This window comes from Gallus gallus, chromosome 2 (genome assembly GCF_016699485.2).
Source record: "Gallus gallus isolate bGalGal1 chromosome 2, bGalGal1.mat.broiler.GRCg7b, whole genome shotgun sequence".
NCBI lineage: Eukaryota > Metazoa > Chordata > Aves > Galliformes > Phasianidae > Gallus > Gallus gallus.
In genome coordinates, this window is record NC_052533.1 from 85,405,202 (window position 1) to 85,431,706 (window position 26,505).

The 26,505-nt window shown below is 39.4% G+C and overlaps 1 protein-coding gene across 1 annotated transcript in view; it reads right to left on the reverse strand.

The window, feature by feature from the left end:
* Positions 1-538: 538 nt before the first annotated feature.
* CLPTM1L (CLPTM1 like) overlaps positions 539-26,505 on the reverse strand; it is a 29,318-nt gene continuing 3,351 nt past the window's right edge. Inside the window, 14 exon segments of the mRNA NM_001395958.1 lie at positions 539-2,597; positions 3,426-3,541; positions 7,213-7,257; positions 7,342-7,397; positions 7,679-7,713; positions 9,256-9,338; positions 10,265-10,315; positions 11,878-11,943; positions 13,037-13,140; positions 15,495-15,579; positions 17,130-17,224; positions 18,814-18,931; positions 23,574-23,652; positions 25,504-25,646. Coding sequence (NP_001382887.1) covers positions 2,519-2,597; positions 3,426-3,541; positions 7,213-7,257; positions 7,342-7,397; positions 7,679-7,713; positions 9,256-9,338; positions 10,265-10,315; positions 11,878-11,943; positions 13,037-13,140; positions 15,495-15,579; positions 17,130-17,224; positions 18,814-18,931; positions 23,574-23,652; positions 25,504-25,646 — 1,155 coding nt within the window. The 3' untranslated portion in view covers positions 539-2,518.

Consider the following 26,505-nt stretch of genomic DNA (forward strand, 5'->3'; position numbering starts at 1 on the left):
CATCTGATGGAAGAACTGGAAGATGCGATGTCTAAAATCCAACAAATCACAGAATTATATCTTAATACTTCTGGCACTGATGATAGATGCTAGAACTGACAGTGCCTTAGAGAACCATGACATCACTGCATTATTTTGCACTAAGTACTACTGTGCAAGAGCATCTCCAGAAACATGACTTTCCCAATTAACTCTTAATCAAAAACGAAAAACTAAACCACTCATCTTTCCATTTCCAAACCTACTGCTACCTTAATGAAGACTGTGAGATGGTGAGCTAATTGCTTACCGCAGTGAATTCTCTGAGCAAGTTATTAAGTTACCCTCCGACTCTTAAATGGGAAGGATACTGATAATTCAGCATGAGCTGCCATGCATTTAATGACATTTTATGTAAGTAGTTTTTCTTCTGCCTTAACAACATAAGGAAACCCATTTTTGTTTTAAGCCAACAAGTTGAAATATTTAGTATCTCCAAAGTTACACCACTGAAAGTTTTCATCTGTGTTCCAGCAACAAAAGAGAGCTCTCCATTCCGTATGCCGAGGGTTTTTTATTTGGAAATGGAATGCAAAAAACAATGACTTGAACAGGAAAGTCTCAATCATTTGAAAATTAAAATGTTCTGATTTTATATTCTTTATGACTACTGTATGGAATATCATGAGGTTACTGTCACCAGAAATGCAAGACAAAAGACCAATAAACTCACAGTATGTAAAGGTGCAACAGTGATTTTTCAACAGCTGCATGCAAAAAAAAAATGCTGAAACATAAGAAATACCCAAATACAGTATTCTGGACTTTCAGAAGCCACTTTAGAAGAATCAATTATTGACTGCTCTGAAATGGCACCAAAAAGGCCATGTATCATTTGCAATATTTATATCAGGAAAAACGTTTGCGCCCCTGCATTTTTACTAGGAGTCCCAGATGAATTTGCTTAACAACAAAGAGCTTCTAACAAACAAATCCAAAACATACAAGACAGAACCACAGCCTCGGATTTGCATAGACTTATGGATATTTAATGCCAACATCAACAGGTCTACAGTCCTTCTCATTTACAGTCAACAATGTGAAGAGGTCTTAACATAAACATGAGGTAAATATTCACTTTGAGACTCCTTCTCATTGCCAGCAGCACGTAAGGATTTCAGGATAAGAAAGACTGTAGTCTGTGACAGAAGAATTTACGTGTGTTTCCATCTCTTTCTGGGACTCAAGTATTTGTAACACTTCCGCAGTATCAGAACTGGATGAAATCTACTTCATAAAGTAGTTAAAGACTACTGCAACGTATCTGTGTTCTTTGAAGTTATTCAATCAATATTTTCAATCAATGGCGAACAGCAGTTAAATAGCCTTGTACAAATAGGGTGCTATTTAACACAGCAGCTGAAGAATGACTAGGGTTACTCTGTAATTATGGGCCAAAGGAAAAGCAGAACTACAAACTAGAGCTCGGCCTTTTGGATTTTTCTGTTTAAATTATTTGGAAGATACTTATTCTTTACCAGGCTGTTTTTTTTCCCCTTCTTTCAGGAAGTGTGCTGTATAGTATATGAGCAAAGCCATTCCACCTGAATGATGTGTTTAATCATATAAATACAGTGGGAGAGAGAGGGGAAGGACCAAGGAATTACTAAATTTGAAACATGAGGGAATTGGCCGTTTATGTCACTCGGATACCACGTTATGAAGAATTAAGATGTTTTAAGAGACCTTCCTAGCACATAACAATGATTTGCATTACATGAATATCTACTATGGCAAGAAATAACGTTTGTCAATGATGCAGAAGGATTTATATGAACTTGGATACATATTGAAAGAAATCATGTTACAGTTGTTTCACATCTTCATTCCATTTAAGACAACTGATACCCTCTGTCACGTTGTGGGCTAAGAAAATGTTGAAGTTCAAACTCTAGCCACCACCATCTGTCTCATTCTTTATTTCCAAGAGATTTGAAGCGCTGAACTTTCAATGTCCACATATAAACTTGATAATAACTTCTAAAATTTCCATTATTTCTGTTAGCAGACTAGAATGATTTGTAAGTAGTGTACAGTCCGATAATTACACATTTTCTTTTTGACAGCCTCCAGTTTGGCAGTAATGCTTGACTCTGCTGTAACACACTGGTTTGTTTTTTCACTTTTCACAGTGGCATCGCACCACGCTTCCACTGACTGAGTTGCCTTAAAAACACAGATTCAGATATTAATTACAATGCTCTGGACACTTAAGGTTTTCACTGAAGAGGAGCTTAAATGCAGGAAGATTATTTAATGACATCTGTCAGACTGTGGACCTTGTGAGGACACAGGAGGATCCTGAAATAGGAGGATATCAAAACTAGATTTTTGGCAATATAGAAGATGTATAGTCCATGTAGTTCTGTCATAAGCTCTAAAAATACTCTTATTTAATAAGTTTTTCTTCCTTAAGACCAGATAATACACATAATCAGTAGAAGTCCAGGGGTCAGAATCTTCAATTATTAATTATTCCCTATGAGCTTTTTTTTTTTGGCTTTTCTTCATAGGATTCTCCGTATTCATTCACTCTGCTCTTATCCACAGGATAAAGCCTGGCAGGGGAAAAATAAAATAAAGCTTGTTACCCATAAGTTACTGGTCTGCTGCCTGAAGGACATTTAAGCAGTTCTCTACTATTCAATTTTAAAGCAGAATTCCTTTCTCATCATATTTTCAGTTTCCATTTGTGGCCTAAAAATACGACAGACTTAAATATTAGCTACAGAAACACCAGATACTAAAACTTAACAAGCTGTCTCATAACAGGGACTCTAAGAGACATGACAGTTCCCCTAAAGCTTGGCTGGAGTATTTCTCAAGCAATCCAAGACACTTCTCCAATTCGAAACCAGGGCAGAGCCCCTATCAGAAGCTGTTAAGTTTTTAATTTCTAGAAAAAAAAGCTCACCTTGCGAGGAGACCTATTTTACTACTCTTATGTAAACCTCACGTAAACCTATAACTGAAAATTGCATTTACCATTCTGGTATAACATAAACTTGGCTTAAAATTATTGTTTCTTTAGAGAAATATTTGTCCTTAGGACGTTTATCTTAGACTAGATAGTTGGAAAAAAAATCTTTACTGTGCTGGAACAGGTTGCCCAGCAAGGTTGTGGATGCCCCCTCCTTGGAATCATTCAGGGCCAGGCTGGGTGGGGCTTTGAGCAACATAGTCTAGAGGGAGGTGACCCTGCCTATAGCAGCAGGATTGGAACTAGATGATCTTAAGGGTCCTTTCCAACCCAAACCATTCTATGATTCTATGAACTTAATAATACTTTAATGACTACTGCATAGAGCCTTTCCAGATTACTTTGTAGTTCTTATACCAATCTAGAGTGTTGTAAAAACTCTTAGGAATATTGAAGAAAGGCATACCATCTTTGGTAGAGATAGACCAGAAACACAACATCATCTCGAAAGCATGCCAGCCTATGAGATGTTGGCATAGTGATAATAAAAGCAAATATATCATCAATAAAGGTGTTGAATGCCTACAAATAAAAAGAACAGAACACTTCAGTTAGCTGTTAAGAAGCAAAATCATACAAAATGAAGCAAGGAGTTAATACAAATCTACAGGAAACAGGCTTACTAGTGTTGTTCAGCAGATACACAGACTATTCTTCTTATTTATAACAACATTTAATGCTGAAAAACTACTGCAAGCTTTGAAGTGCTTTTTTTACATGAAGATCATACAGTTTACTTAACTATAATTAAATTAAAAAGGATATAGGTCTCAACATGAGCTGGCAATGTGTTCTTACAGCTCAGAAGGCCAACCGTATCCTGGGTTGCATTAAGAGGAGCATGACCAGCAGGTCAAGGGAAGTGATTCTGCCCCTCTGCTCTGCTCCCATGAGATTCCACCTGGAGTACTGTGTCCAGTTCTGGGGCCCCCAACACAAGAAGGACATGGTGCTGTTGGAGTGGGTCCAGAGGAGGGCCATGAAGAGGATCAGGGGGCTGGAGCACCTCCCCTACGATTAAAGGCTGAAAGAGTTGGGGCTGTTCAGCCTGGAGAAGGCTCTGTGGGGACCTTATAGTGACATTCCAATACCTGAACGGCATCTAGAGGAAAGCTGGGGGGGGGGACCTTTTATGAAGGCAGGTAGTGATAGGACAAGGGACATGGCTTTAGACTGGCAGAGGGTAGATTTAGACCAGATATTAGGAAGAAATTCTATACTGTGAGGGTGGTGAGACAGTGGAACAGGTTGCCCAGTGAGATTGTGGATGCCCCCTCCCTGGAAGCATTGAAGGCCAGGCTGGATGGGGCTGTAAGCAACCTGGTCTAGAGGGAGATGTCCCTGCCTATAGCAGTAGGATTGGAACTAGGTGATCTTAAAGGCCTGTTCCAACCCAAACCATGCTATGATACTGTTTCAGGTAAGTGAGGGTATTGTTGTACGAGAAGAAAAACATCTATTCAAGTTCAGCAAAATTTTGAAAAGAAACTGACAAACAAATGCATTCAGACTCTTTACTCAAATGATTTAAGATTCACAAAATGTCATAGTTCACTTTCATTTTCTGTGGGTAAATTGAAACTTTTGTAAGAACTTACTCATTCATTGCTCTTAAGAACATTAACTTGGCAGCCCTGGGGAGATTTTAAAACATTTTCAGTGCTTTCCTGGAAGCAAACATCCATCCCTTATCCGAGATGCAATTTTCTACACCATTTCTGCTCAGCTAGATATACTCTCAGCTCAGTTTCTGAAGCAATTATGAAATATTTATCACTTTTTCACCAGTGATAAAATTTATATTCACAGACACTTGCTGGGAAAGCAATGCAGAGAGGCTCTGAACACGCAAAGATGACATTATTTCAACAGAGAAGGTAAAGGAAGTGAAGAGCAGGGCAACTCCTCTGCATCTGTTGCTAGTCTATAGAGAAAACTAGAATTCTTAAGCGTATACCAGCTTTAGTACTCATCAGATTGTGCAATAAGCTCACTAAAAACATCTGGAAAACCAACTCAGCAAAGAATATTCACTACTGGGTTAGCAAACAATCTCCTCACAATGGCTTCTCCTTTCATTATCAGAAAGCTGTTATTCTGGCTTCATTGTGCATGAATCCCTGTCGTAAGAAGGGAAGAAAAAGATTTACTCTTGAAAATCAAACTACTGTTTGTATTATGAAACAAAGCACGAGAAGAACACTGGGATGTTGGACAGGAAGAAGTTATTAGTTCAAACTGGAAAGTTCCTTCTGACAAGTCAAAACTAATCCATCAATCCAAAGTGTTCAAAGAATATGTATGGCACTTCTCAAGCCTGTGCAAAGATCAGTCAGGGAAAAAAAAACAAACTTGGCTAGTTAGAAAATGAAGCCTTTCCAAGTTAACTCCCAAATGAGTGATCCTATGATGATGATGAAAGGAAGAAAAAGCTGAAAGTTTCACCCTCCTTTGGGCATTTAGGCAGTCCTCAAAAATAATGGAAATTGAATGTATCAAGGCAACTTGTATAACAGTGTTTAATCTAGCTAGTTTGCTTTTGAGATTACTTCATTTGAATGTACGCCTCATTGAAGTACAAAGGGTATAAACATAAAACTACAGAAAGCAAAAACTTAGGAAGATTTTCATTTTTGCCAAAGTCATCCATAGAAAAAAGAAGTTTAAATTTTAAAGGAAAAAAATGTAAAAATAACTAAAAAAATCAACAATAAGAGAGATCTCAGTCTATTCTTTTTACAGGAGCACAGGAGAGAGCAACTTTACATATCCACTAGGAAATTGCCCAAGAAGTTGAACATAGCTGAAAACACTCTTCTCTATGTATGCTCAGGTATCACTGTGGTAGTTTCTGGCATCTCGTAACAGCAGCCGAATAAATGCTCTTTAAGAAAAGGCCATTCAGCAGCAAAATTCCGCTATGAAGGTTACCCACTGCTTCAATACTGCCCTTGCATTCTACTGTCCTTAAACTGCTGATCTCTCTTTTCAGTTACTGTATTTTGCCACCAGTACAAAACTGTGAAATCACTTCCCTGCGCCTTTCATTCCTCTCCATTAAAAACATTCTGATTTATCTACTACGGGTTTGAAAGAATAGGTGTTTATTTTTCTTTTTGGACTGATTTCCGTATTGAAAACTATTTAGTTACTATTCTGTTATTATCTATACTCATGGCTCATTACTCCTTCAAAACATAAAATATCAGAAATCCGGGCAGTTGCTGTAGGCTCACAGGAATGGAAGTTATGACAGGCGCTTCGTTTTAAGACTTCATTTCTTTTATCACACGTTATCTTTTCAGAACTGAACAGAGTATCTTGAACAGCTTTTAACACTTCCTTTTGAAGCGCTTAAGTTCAGGAGAATTGAAATACATTGGCCCAAAGGGCAAATAAGGGATGAAGGCAGGAGACTTGGAAACTCAGTAGTGGGTGTTGCTTGTCCTCCCTACCAATACAAGGAGTATACCTTGGCACAGACATCTGGACGGATGAATACAACATAAATCACGCAGACACACATGGAGGTGCGTATGGGTGTGTAGGTATCAAAGTGTCAGTAAGCCAACCTATTTATTTTTAATAAACTCAGTTCCCCTGCCCCAAGGCCTCGCGTTAAGCCTTGCTACAGCGCTGCATCATTTCCTACAGACTGGGTAGTGGGGACACCACAGTGCAGCCCTTTTCCACCACATGACAGCCTACCACACATTTGTCACTACACTTCCCAGAAGCTGGGAATTACCACGCAAGCAGAAAACAATATGTACTTTACTTCTGTCTCTGGTAGCTCCCACAACTCGCTAAAATAAGGCCTCTCAGTGCTCCTATCTGCTGAGAATTATACTTTATTAACATGATCTCTTTTTTGCTTTATTAAAGTATTAAATTGAACATTAATTCATTTGCAAGACCAACATTTGTACACACCTAAGACAGGTGACAGTAGAAAAAGCAACATTACCCACGTCCTAATTTGGATGAGTATCTTCATAGGAAAGTCATTATGAGAAATGGATTTATTTTTCCTTAAAGAACAGTTGCAAGCAAATTTGTTTTTACAGGCAGTTCAGTTCTTAAAACAAAAAGAGAAGCACTCACAGCCTTAAGCTACATAATACTTAGTTGTTTTTCTAAGAAAATTGTTTTCAAAATGACAGAACCCATCTTTAAATTAGAGCTTTACTTACTTTGTATGTGAAAGCCTTCCAGGGTAAGTGTGCAACAGATTTCATCTAGGATGAAAAGAACGTATCATTTGTATTAAAGCCTGGAAGAAGACACCAGAGCAGTTGCCTTTGATTGCTTTTCAGTCTCACCTTGTAATTTACAAACAGCTGGGGCAGCATAAACAGGAAACCAAAAGCATACACTCCTGAAGATAAAATACAAAAAACAGACAAAGGCAGAATAGAAGCAACCTTTCACAATTAGAGACATACAGATTTTCCTAATGAGAAAATACATTTAATCCTTCTATTTCAATTTGGGTTGATTCTTCTCCCTTTCTTACTGCAGTAATTCTGGAACCTACGCTCAAGTTATTGTTCCACCCTATCACACTGATCCAGGTGGTATCAGTGATTTTTTATTTTCGAGTCTTTGTCTCCAATGGAAGAAACACGAATAGTTAAAAAGAAAAACGAAGGCACTCACCATTGACGAAGCTGTTAATCAGCCAGGAGTACCAGCTACAAACAAACAAGGCAATCCAGTTACTTTTTCCACCTGAACCAAAAACACGTACCTGCCATACATCATCTACACAGCAGCACCCTGTCAACTCTGAGAAGTGGATCTGTTGAGAATTGCTTTATGCACAAACTGAACGCCTCACATCTCCCTTTGAGCAGAAGGGCTCCAGAGGTGCTGCTGACAGTTAAACAGCTGATGCTTCACATCCAACAATTCCAGAGAGCTTTATACAAGTACTTGTATACCTTTGGAGAATGTTCTAAGACTTCTGCACCCCACCTGACATCAGGCAATACTGAGCACTGAGCCCCGTGAGTATTTGTAACGCTGCATTCTCAATGTTAAGGAGGCACTTGACAAGGCACTGTAAGGACTTCACAGATTACAGACCACAAATACTGTTCAATGCAAACCCCTACAAGTAAGCACTTATAAAAGATAATGAGTAAACACAAGAAATCCACATTTTTCTCTCCTTAAATCTAGCAATCCCTCCCTACAGATGTTCAATGGAGCAAACCCTGAGCTCCAGCATTAGTAACGTTACAGATAGTTTAGATGGTACAAATTCCATACTTCTGCTTGTAATAGCAGATAGCAGAGAGCTGTTCTATCTGCTGCAGGCAGAGAGAGCCAGAATTTTTAAATGCCATATATTTGTTAACTCCTGAGACAAGAACCTCTGAAGAAGCTATTTTTCTAATAGCAGAGAAATGGCCCCAAGTTCTGATACAAGTGTTACAGCACACGTAGATGGCAACAGAAGATTTTTCTCATGTCATTTTAAGGCTCTGCTTGCTCTCCCCCACATCCCTTCTGGGCCTAGAGAATATGAAAATAGCCTACGCAGCCATCACCAAGCTTGCGTTTGCAGATTTGTTTCCTAGAGCAAAGTCTCACAGCCATCTACTTGTCTGTACTTCTCCAGTCAGAAATGAACTAGCTGTATTGTTTTCAGTGAAAGTGGACAGGAGTTTCACCTTCTCCTGAAATACAGACCCTTCAGCCCTCGTTAAAGTCTCACAATCAGCCTGTGGTTTGAGGGAGTACAGGCTCCTTTCTTAAAAACACTTCTGCTTGTTTGTCATCCTACCTGCCAAATTTCTCAAGGGAGAAATCCCTTGGTCAAAGCAAATAATCTGAGGACAGTTTTTGCTTCTCTCCATTACTGAACTTAACCACAGTAACCTCTTATCTCTCCCTGTCATCTTATCTGCTCTCTGAACATCAAAGAGAAGCGTTCTTCCTCCTCTTGTGATTGACAGCTTACTCTTGTATGCAAGTTATTGAATACTACAGTAACATCAGATTACTAGTGAAAAAACACAGCTTGAAATAAGCTGTAACATACATGGTGTTAAAAAATGGCTACACTTTCCAGCCTTAAGTTCCATACAAGTCTACAGTTCCTAGCTTGTAAGTCACACAAACAGAACTAACTGATTTCTGTACCCCTCTCCCTCAACTCCTATTAATTAATACAGAAAAAATGGGGGATGTTTCAGCCTTTTATAAGATCCTTTATAGATTTGCAGTACCTTTTGTATTTGACATTCAGCAAGGAATAAGCTGCACCTCCAATACACAGTGGATAGAGTAAATACGACAAGTATTTCATAGCCTAAAGGACAAGGAAAATAGTTTATTAGTTCACATTTTATATACAGCAGACTTTTCATGGCATCACCTCAAAGACAGCCACATCATTTTTCTTCCTGAACATCTTTTCCTATTTCTAAACGTCTATATTATTTCCAGAATGCTTCAGTTCAAGAGATCCTGAAAATTCCAGTGCTCAGTTGAGACCACCAAAAACCTCAGTACATAAGCTGCAAGACGCAGTATGAAGTCCAGTTTGAGAGTAGCTCTCCACTAAACACCACTGTTGCTACCTATGGTCCATCATTCTACTGGCATAAGTAACAAGTACAAATACTGATTTTCAAATCTGTAAGGAATACACACGAAGAGTAACTTTTCTTCAGATATGTGGTTTGCCATTCTGCTTCTCAGAAAAATGTTTCAACCAGATTCCAGCTTCAAACGCAGAAGTACTTCAGGATTTCTGGCCTGTTACAGATGTATTGATATCTGCACCTGACCTGCAGATTAATGTCTAACTTCTACATCTTTCCAGTACAGAAAGCAGATGGTGTTCCTTAAATCTGATGAGACTTATCTGAGACCTGATGAGCTTTACAGTCACAACAGGACAAGTTTGTGGAAAGGTGCTTTCAATCACTCATGAGTTATTGGTGCAGACATATTAATTGCTAGATGAAATTCTGTAACTTGTTTCATCTAGCTTGACATCCTCAGTACAGATGACATTTTCTTCAAACACTGTAATTCAGCTAACAAAGAACTCTTTTGCTATTTCTTTTCATAAAGCATTAGAAAGAATCTTCACTATCTGATCATTTGCATGGTGATGATCCCCTTAACAAGTATGAGAAGAGGAAAAATATACTTGTAGGAATAAAATGAGCAAAAGAGCAGACCACTTATATAGACTTCATAGATCAGAAGTCAAGGATTGCCTCTTACCTGGGTATCATATTCCTCAGTTTTCTTTTCAGAATCATTGGATGCACCAAACTGCAATACATATGAAATATATAATCGACACGGAACTGGGAGAAAAGGGCCAACTCCCTAAAGAGAGACTGAAACTGCAAACTAACTTGCCTAAACAGTCAGCAAGGTAACAGTTCAAAGACCTTATCAGTTCTTCCTTACAACAGTCATACAAATGTCCTGTTCAGTCTGTTGCATAGCAGCAGGGTAGCCAAAAGGTTTAATGTTTTCTTTCATATTTTATACTGAACATCCAGAACTTTTTTGTTTAGGAAATACAGCTGAAACAGCTCACAAAGCAAAAGCAGAGTTGCATGACAAAGCATCTGGCAGTTAGAGGAAGCAATTATTTAAAAACAACGACCATTTCACATATGAAGACATCAGTTATGGATAACACCCAATCCCATGTTTGTCAACTGGCTCACTACAAATTTTCTCAAGGTTATAGGGTCGATTCTTCTAAAATCAGTGGTAATATTATTTTTAAAGCAGCATTTTCATAAGAATTACAAATGGTCCAACAGTACTACTATTGACAACACTGTTCAGCAGCCTCTAGGCAAAAGATCAACATTCAGCACGTGACAAGACAACTTGCAAAGTGCAACTACTTTGCAAATACTGCCATTTCAAAAGAAAAATACACGATGAACTGGATTTTCTTTTCTGCAAGTTGCTGTTTTGAGCATGTGGATGCTTTTAAACGTCAGTATGACTACTAACCAACTTCCGCTTCCAGACTGAAATAGTATTATTCTTAACATGATAGATTGGCAATTCAACCAGCTGTGTTCCTGTAGTCTTACAAAAACATCAAAGTCTTATTAAAAGAAACACATTTCTTCAAACAGTGTTAAAGGAGCAAAGCTACAATCTTCTTAAGTACAGACTTCCAACAGAACAAAAGCCTATCCAGCTCTTCTTATGAAGTGAACACTTAAGATCAGGTAACTGTTTCTCCTGCCAACAAAAGGAACTATTTAAATGTAGGCTATCCTTTAATCGAAGGGGTCCTTTCCCCGAATTTCACCAGCCAATGAAAGATCTGAAAGAGATTACATTCATTAAAAAAAAAAAATGGATCTATTACCTGCATTTATTTTAATCACTGCTGACAGTGCAAGTCCTGCAGTCTTTGGACTTAGAGTTGATACCCAGAGGAACTGTAAAATACTTATCCTGTTCCCAGAGCACGCCACAACTTCCATTAGTTCTACAATAGGGAAGTTATACCTACAGCTTCATGAAAAATTCACTTCCTTAGTTTAAATCAAAATGCCTGCTAAGCATCTTTCCAACACAGTAGGCAAGAGCACAGTCCACCTGCTAAGATTCAGCAGGACTGATGGGAATTCTGAGGCTTCTCACATCATAAATACATACAAATTGCTGCTGCTTCTACAGAATTGATAAAAAAAAATCTTACATTTGAACCTATTTGTTCTGCTATTTCATTTCAGTTATTCATAAGATAAGATCTTCACATCACAGAAATCCACGAGTCACGGTATCCTGCAGTTCTGTTAAGGAGGCAGAAAGTTCAAGAGTGCAAACCAATGAAGTGTTGATGTCTACTGTACCTGAACTTTGGGTCGCATGCCTTGCCACTTGACTGTCATTTTCAAAGCCTTCTTCACTTTCCAGAGCTGTTATTAACAAAAACAAAATGTGTATATAAGGAATTACCCAAAGGATTTTCTTATGCAAGATTCAGATTATCAGAATCAAGATCTCAGAATACCTATTTTAAGCATCCACTACATAAAGCTGTAATAGTCCGATTTCAACACAGTGCCTGCGTGTTGATACAAACCAAATGGTGTGTTCCTTGACAAGTATAACATTGAGAAACTGTATTACTAAGTCTCCTTATCAGCTCAGGCACTGTAAGTGAAGCAACAGAGTCCTTTCAGGACATCTAAACTGCAGTGCCTCTATGGAGTCAGCTGCTTAGAACCACTGTGCACCTCAGGGCAGGTTTTTAAAGAATCCTCCAGCAGCAACCTGCGAGGCAAGTTTTTACATAGCACCACTGTTCAAAGTTTGCACAAAAGCTTAATTAGTTTCGTACATGAAGATAAAGTCTTAAGGATCACCTTGCGGCTTTGCATTCATATCTGCAACTACAACAGACGTGTAGTCAAAAATTCCACATGGGAATCCCAAATTTCTTTTTATATACTGAGAAATCGTTAGATCTGCAAACAACACTAGGTAGAGAGATTCTTCCTTCCTGTTAGGGCTGACTTCGTGCTTCACTGCACCTAAGCGGGCTCCTAAGGAGTACCAGCAGCCCACTGGACTGGTGGACAGCCATCAGTCCCTCCCTCCTTCCCCAAGCACCTCAGTCACAGCCAGGGAGAAAATTGGAGACCTGAGGGCAGTGTCTGATGGCTCACAGCCAACTCTTCACCAGATGTGTCTGTGAAAGCTTGCTGACACGGTCATACATGCCTGCTCACTAGTGATGCGTATCAGAAATGTGACAGGAATGAGCCTCAGCACAGCTCTCTGCTTGGTTTCCACAATATCAGCTGATACATCCCAGAAAACACCAATACTCCTAGTTTAGTTATTTGATACAGGGACACAGCAGTGTTTTTCCAGTAACTACTTTAGCAACCATTTTCTACAATAAGCTACAGAATACTCTGCTAAGCAATACTGGAAAACATCAGACACAGATGATGGATGCTGCTGAGAATAGTGCTACTTGGTTCTAGAGCTTTACCAACTCACCTCAATCACAGCACCAATGCCTGCTGGGATCAGTACCAGTAAACTGGTTTGTTCATCCAAAAGGAAAAGAAATATTACTACAGTACTAAAGCACCGCCAAAGCACTAGATGGAAAAAAAAACAGGAGGCTTATTAATATTTCCATAAACAGCTGAGATGAAGGAAGACTGTTGGCCCATTTACTTTAATTCTGTCCTAGGCTGTGTAAGCATGAACTATATACATCTTGATAGATTAAACAGTCCTAGAAACAGCCAGTGATCTATAGACCCCACAACATTCTCGTGGAGAGAATGCCCACAGTTTGGATGGGCATACACTCTTCTGGGTGAAGCACTGGCTGGATGGCCGAGCCCAAAGAGTTGTGGTCAATGGAGTTAAATCCAGTTGGCAGCCGGTCACGAATGGTGTCCCTCAGGGCTCGGTACTGGGACCGCTTCTATTTAACATCGTTATTAATGATTTTGATAAGGGGATTGAGTGCACCCTCAGTAAGTTTGCAGACGACACCAAGTTGGGAGGGAGTGTTCATCTGCCAGGGGGGGGAGAAAGGCACTACAGAGGGACCTGGATAGACTGGATTGATGGGCCAAGGTTAAATGTATGAGTTTCAATAGGGCCAAGCGTTGGGTCCTGCATTTTGGTCACAACAACCCCAGGCCACCCTACAGGCTTGGGGAGAAGTGGCTGGAAAGCTGCCTGACAGAAAGGGACCCTGTCCTCAGCATTGCTGAGGCCTCACCTTGAGTACTGTGTTCAGTTTTGGGCACCTCAGTACAGAAAGGACACTGAGGTGCTGGAGCAGGTCCAAAGAAGGGCAAGAAGGCTTGTGAAGGGCTTGGAGAATATGTCCTATGAGGACCAACTGAAGGAACTGGGGCTGTTTAGTCTGGGGAAAAGGAGGCTGATGGGAGACCTTATTGCTCTCTACCAATATCTGAAAGGTGCTTACAGCGAGAGCAGGGTTGGTCTCTTCTCACTGCTGACAGGTGACAGGACAAGGGGAAATGGCCTTCAGTTGCACCAGGGTAAGATTAGGCTGGGTATCAGGAAAAACTTCTTTACAGAAAGGGTGGTTATAGGGTAGAAAGGGTATCCCTGGAATAGGCTCCCCAGGGAGGTGGTTGAGTCACCATCCCTGGATGTGTTTAAAAACCATTTGGATGTGGTGCTCAGGGACATGATTTAGCAGAGGGCTGCGAGTTAGGGTAGTACGGTTAGGCTGTGGTTAGACTTAATGATCTTGGAAGTCTTTTCCAACCTGAGCAATTCTGTGATTCTGTGACACAGGCAGTCAGAATAAAAAGACAACTAAGGAAAAAAAAACTTTTAAATGATATCTTTATCACACAAGATGGAATGAAAACCAACAATTCAACACTGTATTGGTACTATTACAAACTAAGTTCCTGAAATCTGAAAGGCTGTGAGGTAACGACAGTTCTTGAACCTCATACAACTGATTTCATGCTTGCAAATCATAAGAACTACATTTTAGGTTTATTCCTCAAGTTTTGCAAGATCCTGAAGGCATCTAAACTTCTACCAGGCAACTCTCTGATTAGACTAAGTAGGGACAGAAAAGGGGAAGGAGTTACAACACACTCACACATCAACAATCATGCTGTGCCTTTTCAGAGTAATTGCCTGTCACACTTTTCCCTCAGGACAAGAAAGAGATACAGACAGAAAGGTAACTAGGGTTTAATAAAGGGACAATAGAGCCATGAGTTAATTATTGGAAAATGAAAATTGGTATTTTGATAGTAAGATTAGAAAATCCTTTGTAACTCAGTCTTTCAAGTTTGACTTAACTGGCAATTAAAGCTTAAATCAGAAATTCTCTGCGTCACTTCAGATTTTTATTGACATTGTCTGCAAATACCAAATGTAGTGTAAGTTTTACCTCATAAAAATAAAAGCACTCTAGAAGACAATAAGCAGATTCTCCACACAAGAAGCATGCTGCTGTTTATTCTGATTTTGAATGCCTAATTTTTCCTTTGTATCGATACTGCTCACATGTTCTCATCAGTCTGCAAATATGACACCATTAGGGATAATCTGAGAGGCCAGGTGGCTTCAGGTTTTCCATTTCTGTTTATAATCACAATGGATAATCTATTAGAAAAGCAGTCAGTAAGTATTAATGCCATAAGCAAGGCTGAGGAGCATTAAATCTCAAGTGTCCGTGACTGCCTACTACCTTCATCTGTGTCTTTGGGAAGGCTTGATGTGATGTCAGACCACTGTTTCTCTCACCCCTCCTACATCCTACTCAGTTCAACTCCCATCATACTAACAAAGTTAGAACCAGTCTGCTAGCTATTTTCTTATGCACAAAAACAACTAGTTTTGCCATCTTGGATGAAGCTACAAAGTTTCAATTTAGAATAAGAATAAAAGCACACAGTATGTATTATACACTACAAACATCACTTTGTATGCTGGGCCATACCTGCTTTTGTAGACATCCCAATCATGCTTCTCTTTTTCTTCCAAAAACTGATGTCATTTTTAAATGCAAGGAAATCAAAGAGAAGCTGCAAATAGCAAGAAGAACACTCATTTTCTTAACACAGGCACTAATTAAAGACTGCCAGCTGAACAGTTAAAAATGCATTAAGATGGTCTGTGAACGAAAAATTAGAACAAATAAAAGCTAAAGAGAAAAAACTGTTTTAAATGCTCCAGAAGCATTTAAATGCTGTTTTAAATGGCTCCAGAAGCAGTGTGAAATGACAGGAGGAACAGTAGGTACTGCTTCTACTCTGACGCTGTACAATGCTGCATCCCATGAAGAAAGTGAGTGACCCAGTACAGGATAACACATGGCAGAAGACAGGGAACTGAATACCAGTGCAGGAATTGCACAGCTCTTTGACAGACCAGGGAAAACCACACTAAATTCAGTAAGCACTCTGTACTGGAGTGATAGTTTAGGTTTGGATAGCACCAAAGTTTCAATAAAATCCTACAATACTGTACATTAGGTTCTCTCTCTATTTCAGCAGTAAGGATTTTGCAGTAAGCCAGTAAGAAGTCAGGCCAGGTTGGACAGAGCCCTGGGCAGCCTGATCTAGTATCATATATGAAAGTTGGTGGCCCTGTGCGCGGCAGCAGGTTGGAGCTTTACGATCCTTGGGGCCCCTTCCAACCCAAGCCATTCTATGATGATTCCCTGATTTGGCCTAAAGTTTAGGGACTTTTAGTATTAAATTTATGAATAACAAACATTTTTTTTCAGTATTTTTAGTACCTTTACTCAGTACATTTTTCAGTCTTTTCCTTAAACATTCACTGTCTTAAAAAATAAGAAGCACAGACTCAAGAAATTCTTATAGTATACAAAAGAAAAACGTAACAGAAAATCTAACCCCAGCCTACTGTCTTACTGTCTGATAAACAGAATGAAAAATACAACAATGATAATGGTTGAGAAGTCTATGACTTTCAAACCCCATGAATTTTATGTAATGCAAGTGTAAAAGAAACGTAACAGGCTCAACAAGTTCTCTCTCCCAGAAGACGGGAACTGCATTGCATGTAACTGTAGACATCAAAGATGTTCAAAGTAGAACAATGAGACCTAAAAACACTGTCCACTGAAACAAAGATTTCTATTCAAACCAAGTCACGCCCAATACCGATGGAGAGAAACAGGACAAGAAATAACTATGCCTAGAACTATAAGCTCTGCAATTTACAGTAACACATCTTTCAAGGCTGATCTAAATTTCTGCAAGCGTTAGTAGCCTCTAAACTCTATCGGTTTGAGTCTATATAATACCCTATTGGTACTACTAGTGCTGTAGCTACACCACCACAGTGATAGCCTTGTGATAACTCAACTTAGCAGAAAGCTAAGCAGTGTTGACAGGCAATTAATTCTTGGATCTCTAGTTGAACTCCAACTAAAAAAAGGTGATAATGAATTTAAAGGTTTTATATTTCAGTCAATATTATTACTTAAGACCTAGTTACTGTTTCCAAGAACAGTTCTCAGTAAATAAAAGAGCTGAAGTGCAAACACCTTCCCCCATTTTTTTCCTTATATTCTATAATACCTGAAATCCAAAGTTATTCCACTTACATGGAATGCTGCTACAAAGAAGGTCAAAGCCAGAAAGTACAGGTTAGTGTCAACAAAAATTCCTTTCACTTCATCTGCATCCTTTTCTGAAAATCCTAAGAGAAAGAAGTAGTAGATAGTTAACTGCTGTTATGCTAGAGTCTCGTTTGAAAGGAATTCTCTTATTTCACCATTATACTTAGGTAAGGAAATATAAACCCAAAACAAAATGGTAGCTTTATTGGTAAAACCTAAATCTACATTTTTCTTTTGGCTAGTTATTAGGCTAGCCTTAAACAGAGCCCATCAGTTACAAGCAGATAGATGTGCCTTTAACATGTACAACTACAGAGCCTAACCTGAGCAACTGAGACACGAATGGCAAGATGCAGGAGGTCATTCCAGTGCAAGTAGGAAGAATAAGGATTACTCAACTCTGCCTCTGAACTCTCATACTCTAAACAAGAAAAGCGAGCTTCACAGTAAAAACAAAAAGCAAAAACTGAGCAAAGGAGTACACTGTGGAAGACAACAAAGGTCAGTGAAAAACTTAACAATACGCGTAGTATCAAATCTTTTGATGGCCATTGTAGAATTAACTTGGAAGCTTCTCCTTGATAAAGGAAAAAGGAAAAGCATCCTCCAAATATCATAAGCTGTAAGCCAAGAACATATCCTCCACTGACTTTTGAAATGAAAAAAGGAATGCTTTCTACTTTTTTATATACTGGACAACCAATAACTCAAAGAGAGCTGCCTGTGATAAATACGGTTGCCAGAATGAAGGACTGCACTTTGCAAATGACAAATACAGCACTCCTTTGAACCTCTTCAGTCAGCGTAAAGATACTTTCTTGATGAAGTAGAGTCTCAGGCCCCATGATTAAAGTCTAAACTTCTCAGAAAAACTGAGCACTGTCGGCAGTTCACATAATATGGATCATAAAATTCTTTGGCAAATAAGTGCCATTCTGCCTCATTTCACAAAGTCCGATGGCTAACACGATCTGGCAACTGGCAACTCAAAGTCGCAGCAAAGTTAGATCCCCACAAGCTACAGAGCTTGTTTATAAATTTAGACTTTTGTACAGTCCAGACAAAGCAGGAATTAGACACACAGAGCATGCTAAAGTTCAAGCCTCTAAATCATAGTTGGCTTTCACTTCTCAGTTTATCTGTATTACCTTATAAATTCATAACTGAAGTACTTGACCTGAGTCAAAGTGAGAGGTAAGTCAGTTCTGGAGTAGCGGTAGCAGATTAATCAGAACCACGATTTTTTCCCAATTCTCAGCTCAAACCTAATATCTTTCTGCTATGCTTGCCTGTGCTTTGCCATGAGTATATGGTTAGAGTGACCAGCTACATATAAGCTTATATAAGAACTGATCTAGCTTTTCCACTCCACGGATGACAGAGGAAAACTGTGATCAAAACGCTCTCAGTTGTGGCCACTTACACTTTTGCAATAGGACTATCCAAATAAAACTCAAAGTTATTTCACTTCTGTCCTCGATTCCTATCATATGTCAACATCTTGTTTCCGCCTTACCTTATTAAAGTAAACCAACATAAGATCTATAGCACCAAACCTTTTTACCAGCTATCCAGAAAACAGTGCCTCCTTTGTACTTGAAGGAAAGAGGAGTGTTATTTTTTTCTTGTTTGTTTAGTTTTCACCTACTCATTAAAAATGAAAACATACCAAACTGCTGGAGGGAGTACACAGCATCCTGCATGTGGATCCAAAATCGGAGTTTTCCAAGAGATATTTTGTCATATGACACTGTAAGAGGTAGCTCTGTCGTTGAGCGATTTATGACCTGCATTTCAAAACAGAAACAACTGCTTTTTTAACAGAAGGAAAATTGCAACAATCACTTTCACTCACTCTCTTGAAACTAAAGAAACATTATTATATCACATTATGATTTAATCACATAAAATTAAGTCTGATGTGCTAAAGGCTTGAAATCTTTGTGAGTGGTTTATTTTTGTTTTGTTTTTCCCAAGAAATGCTAAATGATCACTTTGCTTTGTTCAAGTTCTTACAGAAACCTCACTGTTGCTGTACACAAAAGCCCTTGAGAAGTTTACATGAAGTTCCCTCTGCTGGTCTCAGTTGAAGTGAAAACAGTGTGTTTAAAGAAATTTTCCATTCTGACACTTCTTCTATAAAAGCATATGAGAAGGTTATGCTAAGCTACAAGACACACAAACACAAATCATATTCTGAAGGACAGAGCCAGACCTTTACTAAATTGAGGATGTTTTTGAGATAAATGAAGGTTATAACAACTCATAACAAAACAATGGTGGCAAAGCAAGATGCTGCTGCCTGCTCAGAAAGGTGAAAACAACACAGCTAAAGCTAAGATACTCTGCCTGTAAAGCATAGCATATGGGGTGCTGCAAATAAGTTAAGTTTAATTCTCCGGTCTCATCTGCATTTCAATTATGAGAGATATCTAGGGCCTCCTTAAGTTGAAAAAAGTCTTACATTGACATAGCTCTTCCTCCATGACAACAGACTGTCTCTCAAGTAGGTTTAAAACAACATAAAATTGTCCTTAAAAATGGTAGAATTCTGCACAGCTACTTAGGCACAAGTTCAGGCAACATGTTTTAAATTTGCAAGGAGAGCTTAAGGCTGCAGACAGGCAGGCCCTCAGAATGCCAACGGTTTAAGACCTATTGCTCTCAGCTTCTTCTTACTCCTCAGTCATAATTCCCATCTCAGAACTGCTACTCTACACTTGCTACAGTAATTACTTAGCTGACACTTATCAGAGGTGAATGGGCTTCTTCTGATGCTTATGTTGCAGAAAATGCTTTTAGGGTCCCCAGACATCAAGGTCAGATGTGAATTGAGAATTATGTTGGCTCTCCCATTCACTCTTTCCTCCAGTAATCTCGCTGCCCTCTCAAGGCTTTTCAAAGAGAGCAATAGAACACATACACGCAAGGGAGAGAAAGGGAAGCTGGGAGAAGTTCTACAAATTCAGCAGAGATCTGCAAGGGATATCCAAACAGGATGAAAAGCAATGGGCTAGAGCTGAAGGCTGAGGATGTTAGAAAGATTCTGCTGAATGCTATATGCTGATCCTCCAGGCTTCTCCTCTTAAAAGCATATCTATAATCTCTTCATTTTCATTCCAGTTTCTCAGCCTATTAAAGTTTACATCAACATTTCTGGGAGAAAAGGAGAAGAATTTTTACCTGTTCAAGACAGGCAGGAAACAAAAATTTTGCAAATATATGGGCAAGTAACATGAAACAAGCACCACCTGGAGTAACAGACAAAACACTACTAAAGAGTAAGGAATGATGCAGAGAGAAAATCAAACTGCCACACAAGATAGGGACAGAATGTTCTGAACACCAAAATCAAATTAAACAGAAGATCAGTAGGATTAACTCTTTCTTAATGAACAATTAAAAGTCTACCAAGTGCTACCTCAGTTTAGCTGAGATGTGACGTTTGCTTAGCCTTTGAAATCTACAAAGTTTCCAAACCTATGAAGTACAGACAGCTATTGAAGTAAGGCCTCAAAACATCACATATTACTTCTAGCACTCAATCAGCACTACAGAACTGTGGATGAACAGAGCAAACAAGTTCTGCAGCATGAATTTTAATCTATTCTCTTCACTAAGAAGGCCATTGGGATCCTGGGGCACATTAAAAAGAGCACAGCCAGCAGGTCAAGAGAGATGATCCACCCCCTCTACTCTGCCCTGGTCAGGCCTCACCTGAAGTACTGTATCCAGTTCTGGGCTCCCTGGTACAAAAAAGACAAGTATCTCCTGGAAAGAGTCCAGCAGAGGGCAACAAAGATGATAAAGGGCCTGGAGCATCTCCCCTATGAGGAAAGGCTGAGCAAACCGGGTCTGTTCAACCTTGAGAAAAGATGACTCAGAGGGGATCTGATTAATGTTTATAAGTAAGTGTGGGAGTCAAAGGGACATGACCAAATTCTTTTCAGTGGTATGTGGGGAAAGGGCAAGGAAAAACGGCTGTAAACTGGAGCATAGGAAGTTCTGCACCAATATGCGAAGGAACTTGTTACAGTGAGGGTGACTGGAACAGGCTGCCCAGGGAGGTTGTGGAGTCTCCTCCTCTGGAGATGTTCAAGATCCGTCTGAATGCCTATCTGTGCAGCCTGCTGCTGGGGGCCTGCTTTGGCAGGAGGGTTGGACTCCATGATCTCTGGAGGTCCCTTCCAGACTCTACAATTCTGTGATTCCGTGTCATTCTAAGTGAGAACTCTGTGCAATCCCCAAACCCCCAGCATTGGAAAGAATATTTAAGATCATAGAACCATAGAATATCCTGAGTTGGAAGGGATCCACAAGGATTGTCAAGTCCAACCAACTCCTAGCTCCACACAGGACCACCCAAAGTCCAAATCCTGTATCTGAAAGCATTGTACAAATGTTCCTTGAATTCCAGCAGCTTGGAGCTGTGACCACAGTACTGAGAAGCCTGTTCCGGTGCCCCACCACTCTCTGACAAAGAAACTTTTCTTAACACCCAACCTTACCCTCCTCTGATGCAACTCCATGTCACTCCTTTGGTCCTGTTACTGTCATCAGGAAGAGATCAGCACCTGCCCTACTGCTCCCCTCCTGAAGAATCTATGGGCCCACTATGAGGCCTCCTCTTAATCTCCTCTTCTCTGGGCTGACAGCAAGTGACCTGTGACACTCTTAATACCTCCTGCTTTTAGATCCTTCAACATCTTTGCAGACCTCCTTTGGATGCTCCCCCTAACAGTTTTACAGATCTGCACCCAGTGCCTGAGGTGAGGCTGCAAAACACAGAGCAGAGTGGGGCAATTCCTTCCCTCGCCCAACTGGCAGTGCTGGGCCTGATTCACCCTAGGGTACGGTTAGCCATTTTGGCTGCCGGGTCACACTGCTGACTCAGATTCAACTTGGCATCAACCAGAACCCCCAGAATCCTTTCCATGGAGCTGCTCTCCTGCCCCTTGTATTCAAGTCTGTACATATTCCCAGGGTTGCCCCATCCCAGGTGTGGAACCCAGCACCTGCTCTTGTTAAACTTCACTGGACACCAACCTGACGTAACCCCATCTATTGCAATACTTCCGAGTCCAATTCATCAGCCAATTGTTCACTCATCACGTTATGGACCTGACAACATGAGTAACACAACAATTGTAATATACTAGACTCCAGTACTATGAGGGGCCTCAACTGAATGAAAATAATAGTTTAAAATCTATACAGTTAAGCAGAATGAGGGAAAGTGCAACTTCAGCACCATGACTACATCTGGCATACTAAGCAGACAGATGTCTATACCCCAATTTACAATCAAACGCTGATCTCACTCCACACATACACCTCCTTCATTCTTTGCACTTCTTCACATACCCCTTGTTAACTCATGGTATGCATACTACAGGACCAGACTTTTTGCAGGGCTTGCAAGCCAAACTGCTGACAACTGAGAAATTACGGAAGCCAGTGCTGAAGAGGAAATTTGCCAGTTTTGATAGATCAGTCTTTGCAGCACTTCTCAAGATCTCAATCACTTTCAGGCAGCAGATTACTATTGGACTGACTGTGATAGACATGACAACTGTGGGAATGCTATTAACACGAGAATGCTGAGGTTATTTGTAAACGGGGTACATGACCAGTTAGAAGCTCATACAAATACACCAAACTTAACAGTGAGCTGTGTTAAGAAACTCAAAACAAAGGACAGTGACTGCTGACAAAGACATTACAAGCGTGCCTAAGGAAATACTGGACAGAACTACCTGCTACCAAGATTTGTAACTGAAATGCTCAGGGGTTCATTTTCTCAAACAAGCTTGCAACAGGCATCCCTAAATAATATTCTCTCAACATTCAGGAGAAAAATTCTTTGTCTAAGCTAAACTTTATGATTTGGAATGACAATCCAGAAGGCCTATGGAAAGCTTCCATCTACCAAGACTCCCACCTAGAAGATGCTGAATACAGACATTATCATTTAATAGGCAGTAGCAGGTCTCTTATCTCCACGTTACTCTAGTACCATCAACATTCAGTATGCTCATTTTCCTACAAGAAAAATAGAAGCAGCTCTAGGACACAAACACAACTTCATCGACCAGCTTAGGGAGTCATGCGACTGCTCCCACCACAGCTGATGCTGCAGTTTTCTCCTTATCCATCCAAAAGGCAGGAACAATGGAACCCAACCACCTTTTAGCAGAATGGCAGAAAGCTTTTGGCAAATATTTCTGCAAGGGTAGGGAGTTTCAAAACCCAAATTCAGACTCTGCAGCTGACCATTAAGTCAAACAACAGTCACTGGTAGAATCCTTTAGTGACTTTGCAATAGATTATCATTACAGTAAACAGCTTATGAAGAAAATTTTAACTACAACAATATTTAAGATTACTATTAAAACTGTTAAATGTAATTAAAGGTATTCTATTACTCACCATCAAATCTTTCACTCTGTTGCTTAGCTGATCAATAAATAATATTGGAAGGTAATGCACTGTCTTCCCCAACTGAACCCTAGGATGTTTAAACATGGATTTTATGACGGTGGTGACCTTAAACTCTTATTCAAGTTAGCACTCAATCAGCACTTTCAGATCTACCCATACAAGTATTTCCCACCACTTTTCCAAGCACATTACTCTCTAGCACACACCAAGAAGCAACTGTTAGCCTAGTTTCTCATTGAGAGATATCTGTAAAAGTAGTATGCATTTCATATTATTCTTTTCAGTTTATTTTTATCTTTTATAGAAAGAATAAGCAAAAAAGAATGAAAGACAAATTAAATCAGCTGTGATGATGCTGAAGCTGTTGCATGAACAAGGGTAAAGGAAATTTAAAAGTTTGTCAAAGAGAAACATGCTGACTGTATATTTGTATCCTTCGTCTCAAGTATTCCTCTCTTACAGCAACAACTCTCCATCACCTCCCCAACTCCTTTACACCCTTGGTGACACCTACCAGATCAGCAACAGCAGATGCTCTACTTAGCATGGAACTAAGCAGAGTAACAGTTGGCAGGTATGTGCAATTAAAAGGCTAGATGCTACCAGCAGAATTGCACAAGGAGCATAAATCTCTCTCTTCCTGAACAGAAGCACTTGCTGGGATTGCTCTATCATCACACTAATCTGCACAAAGCTAGTAGTAGTTGAACATCCTTTGAGGCCTCTATAAAATTAACCACTGGACAACTGCTTTGTCAGTAACTTAGAGAACTGTTTAGCCTAGTGCCCCAAAAGGGACAAATTCCTGAAGTCCCTCATTAGAGAGGTGTTTATATACACTATGATGTACTCAGAGTGGAAGTCACATAACTGAGCTTTTTAAAGTCTAAAAATAGAATTTCAGTAGTTCACAAAGAAGTCTCTATTCATGCTGATAAAGACTGCATACTAAATACTCAAGGAGTAACAATAATATGAAGTATTAACTTTAGCATCAGAAACAGTTTCTTTCTTTAACTGAAAAGAGTTAAATTTCTACAAAATAACTACAATTAAAGCTACTGAAGCAGGCTATTTCATTTCCAAACTATTTCCTGTATAATACAACAATATATCAGCACTGACTTATATCTAGACATGAACAGAAAAGATTCATCAACTCCTTCCTGTTATGGGTCTGTCTTATGACTTGTTTGGTTTATCTATTCTGGTTGGGAAGCTATTTCAGAATCCCAGTGTCTGCTGACTAAGTAACTCCTTCTGGATTTAAGAGGATACTTGTAGAGAAAGGCACCAACATACGGCAGCACCAGCCAACATAGCACTATTTATACGGTTAACACTGGAAGCAATTTAAGCAAGCTGCAAGCAGAAGCTACTGCCTGTCTAAAAGCTCACTTTTTAGTATTTTCTTGAAAAAAAGTGACATAATGTATGAAAAAACATTGACAAAGTAGAATAAAGCAAGCCATAGAGAGGAAAAAAAGATGGGATATAGGAGATCAGCTGTACTACTTAAGCACATGCTGTTTACACAGATAATCTGCACATGAAGGATAACTGTGGAGGTCAAGAGACAATTGCTTTAGTGACTAAAAGTATGATTTGAGAACAAGAGGGTACAAAGCCTGCTATAGCATTTTACTTGCATCTCTGTAGCTCTGTTTTGTGTTACCATGGTAACTCCCATACAAAAAGATATTTTCAACTCTTAACTGCCTAGGATCAAGATATTTCCAATAAGGTTTTGAAGTACATAGTGTTTCACTACTGTCGCTACTGAAACGCAGGCATTGAAGAGTGCCTGTTCTTGTCTCTTAAGCTCAAATTTAAGCAAAAAATACTAGAAAATAATTTTCACAGAAATGTGAATTAAATTTATATTAACAATTCTAGCAAAAATAAGTCATTAACTTACATTTTCATGTAACGGTGAACATCAGCAGGGAGGGATGATCCATCAAACACAAAATCTTCCACCATGACATTCAAGGTTAACCTTGATCTCCAGTGAGAGACAGGCTCATCCAGAGCACTGGTCTGTTTTTCTGCTTCAATTTGCTTTAAAAATACAATAAACGTACATACTTACTGCTTAACCATGCAGAATTCTGAACTGGATAATACTCTAAATCACAGACAAGTATGGAGTCGTAAGCTCTATCGCAAAATAGATGTTAAGAAACTTGATTTTAACCACACCAGGTATTCTGCTCAACTGTGACAGAATGATTGTAAAGGCCCACCATAATCTGACACTGAAAAACTTCAGTGCTCATTCACAACCCAGTTCATTGAGAGTGAATATCCATCCAATTTATTTTAATGCCTTCGGCATCAGCATGCTTTGAAAAAGTCACTCAAACATGAAGACAGTACAGTATTCAGATGTTACTTCCACACAGACAAAAGGATAATTAACTACATTCATTTTGGGGAGTAAAGAGATCAGATCACTTGGTTTGAACTTCTAAGCCTCCAAATATTGTGTAAAGCTGTGCTGAAGCAGACTAAGACTCGAGCTTTCAGATCTCCGGGGCATTCTACTTGCTTTTCCTGGGATGAACACCACCTACTGTGACTTTTTAATGCTGGACACTAGCTTCAATTACTTTTCAACTTTATTCTAATAGTATTTAGGAACAGCACTCATAGCTACATCTGTATTTCATATTCTAGAGGATTCTCTAACTCTCCTTGAACACGAGGTACAACATTGTAAACATAACACCAATTTTTTCCCCTCTGATAAGTAATTACAGTAGTACCCCTTAGCAAATACTATCTTATTCTCTTGAAATGAAATGGTAAGTAAGAACATCCTATAGGAAAAGAAGCACTACATTTTGGTCACTCACCAATGTCAAAGTTAAGTACGTATTGCGATTTTGCAAAAGCAAATTACTTCACGTGAATCTGA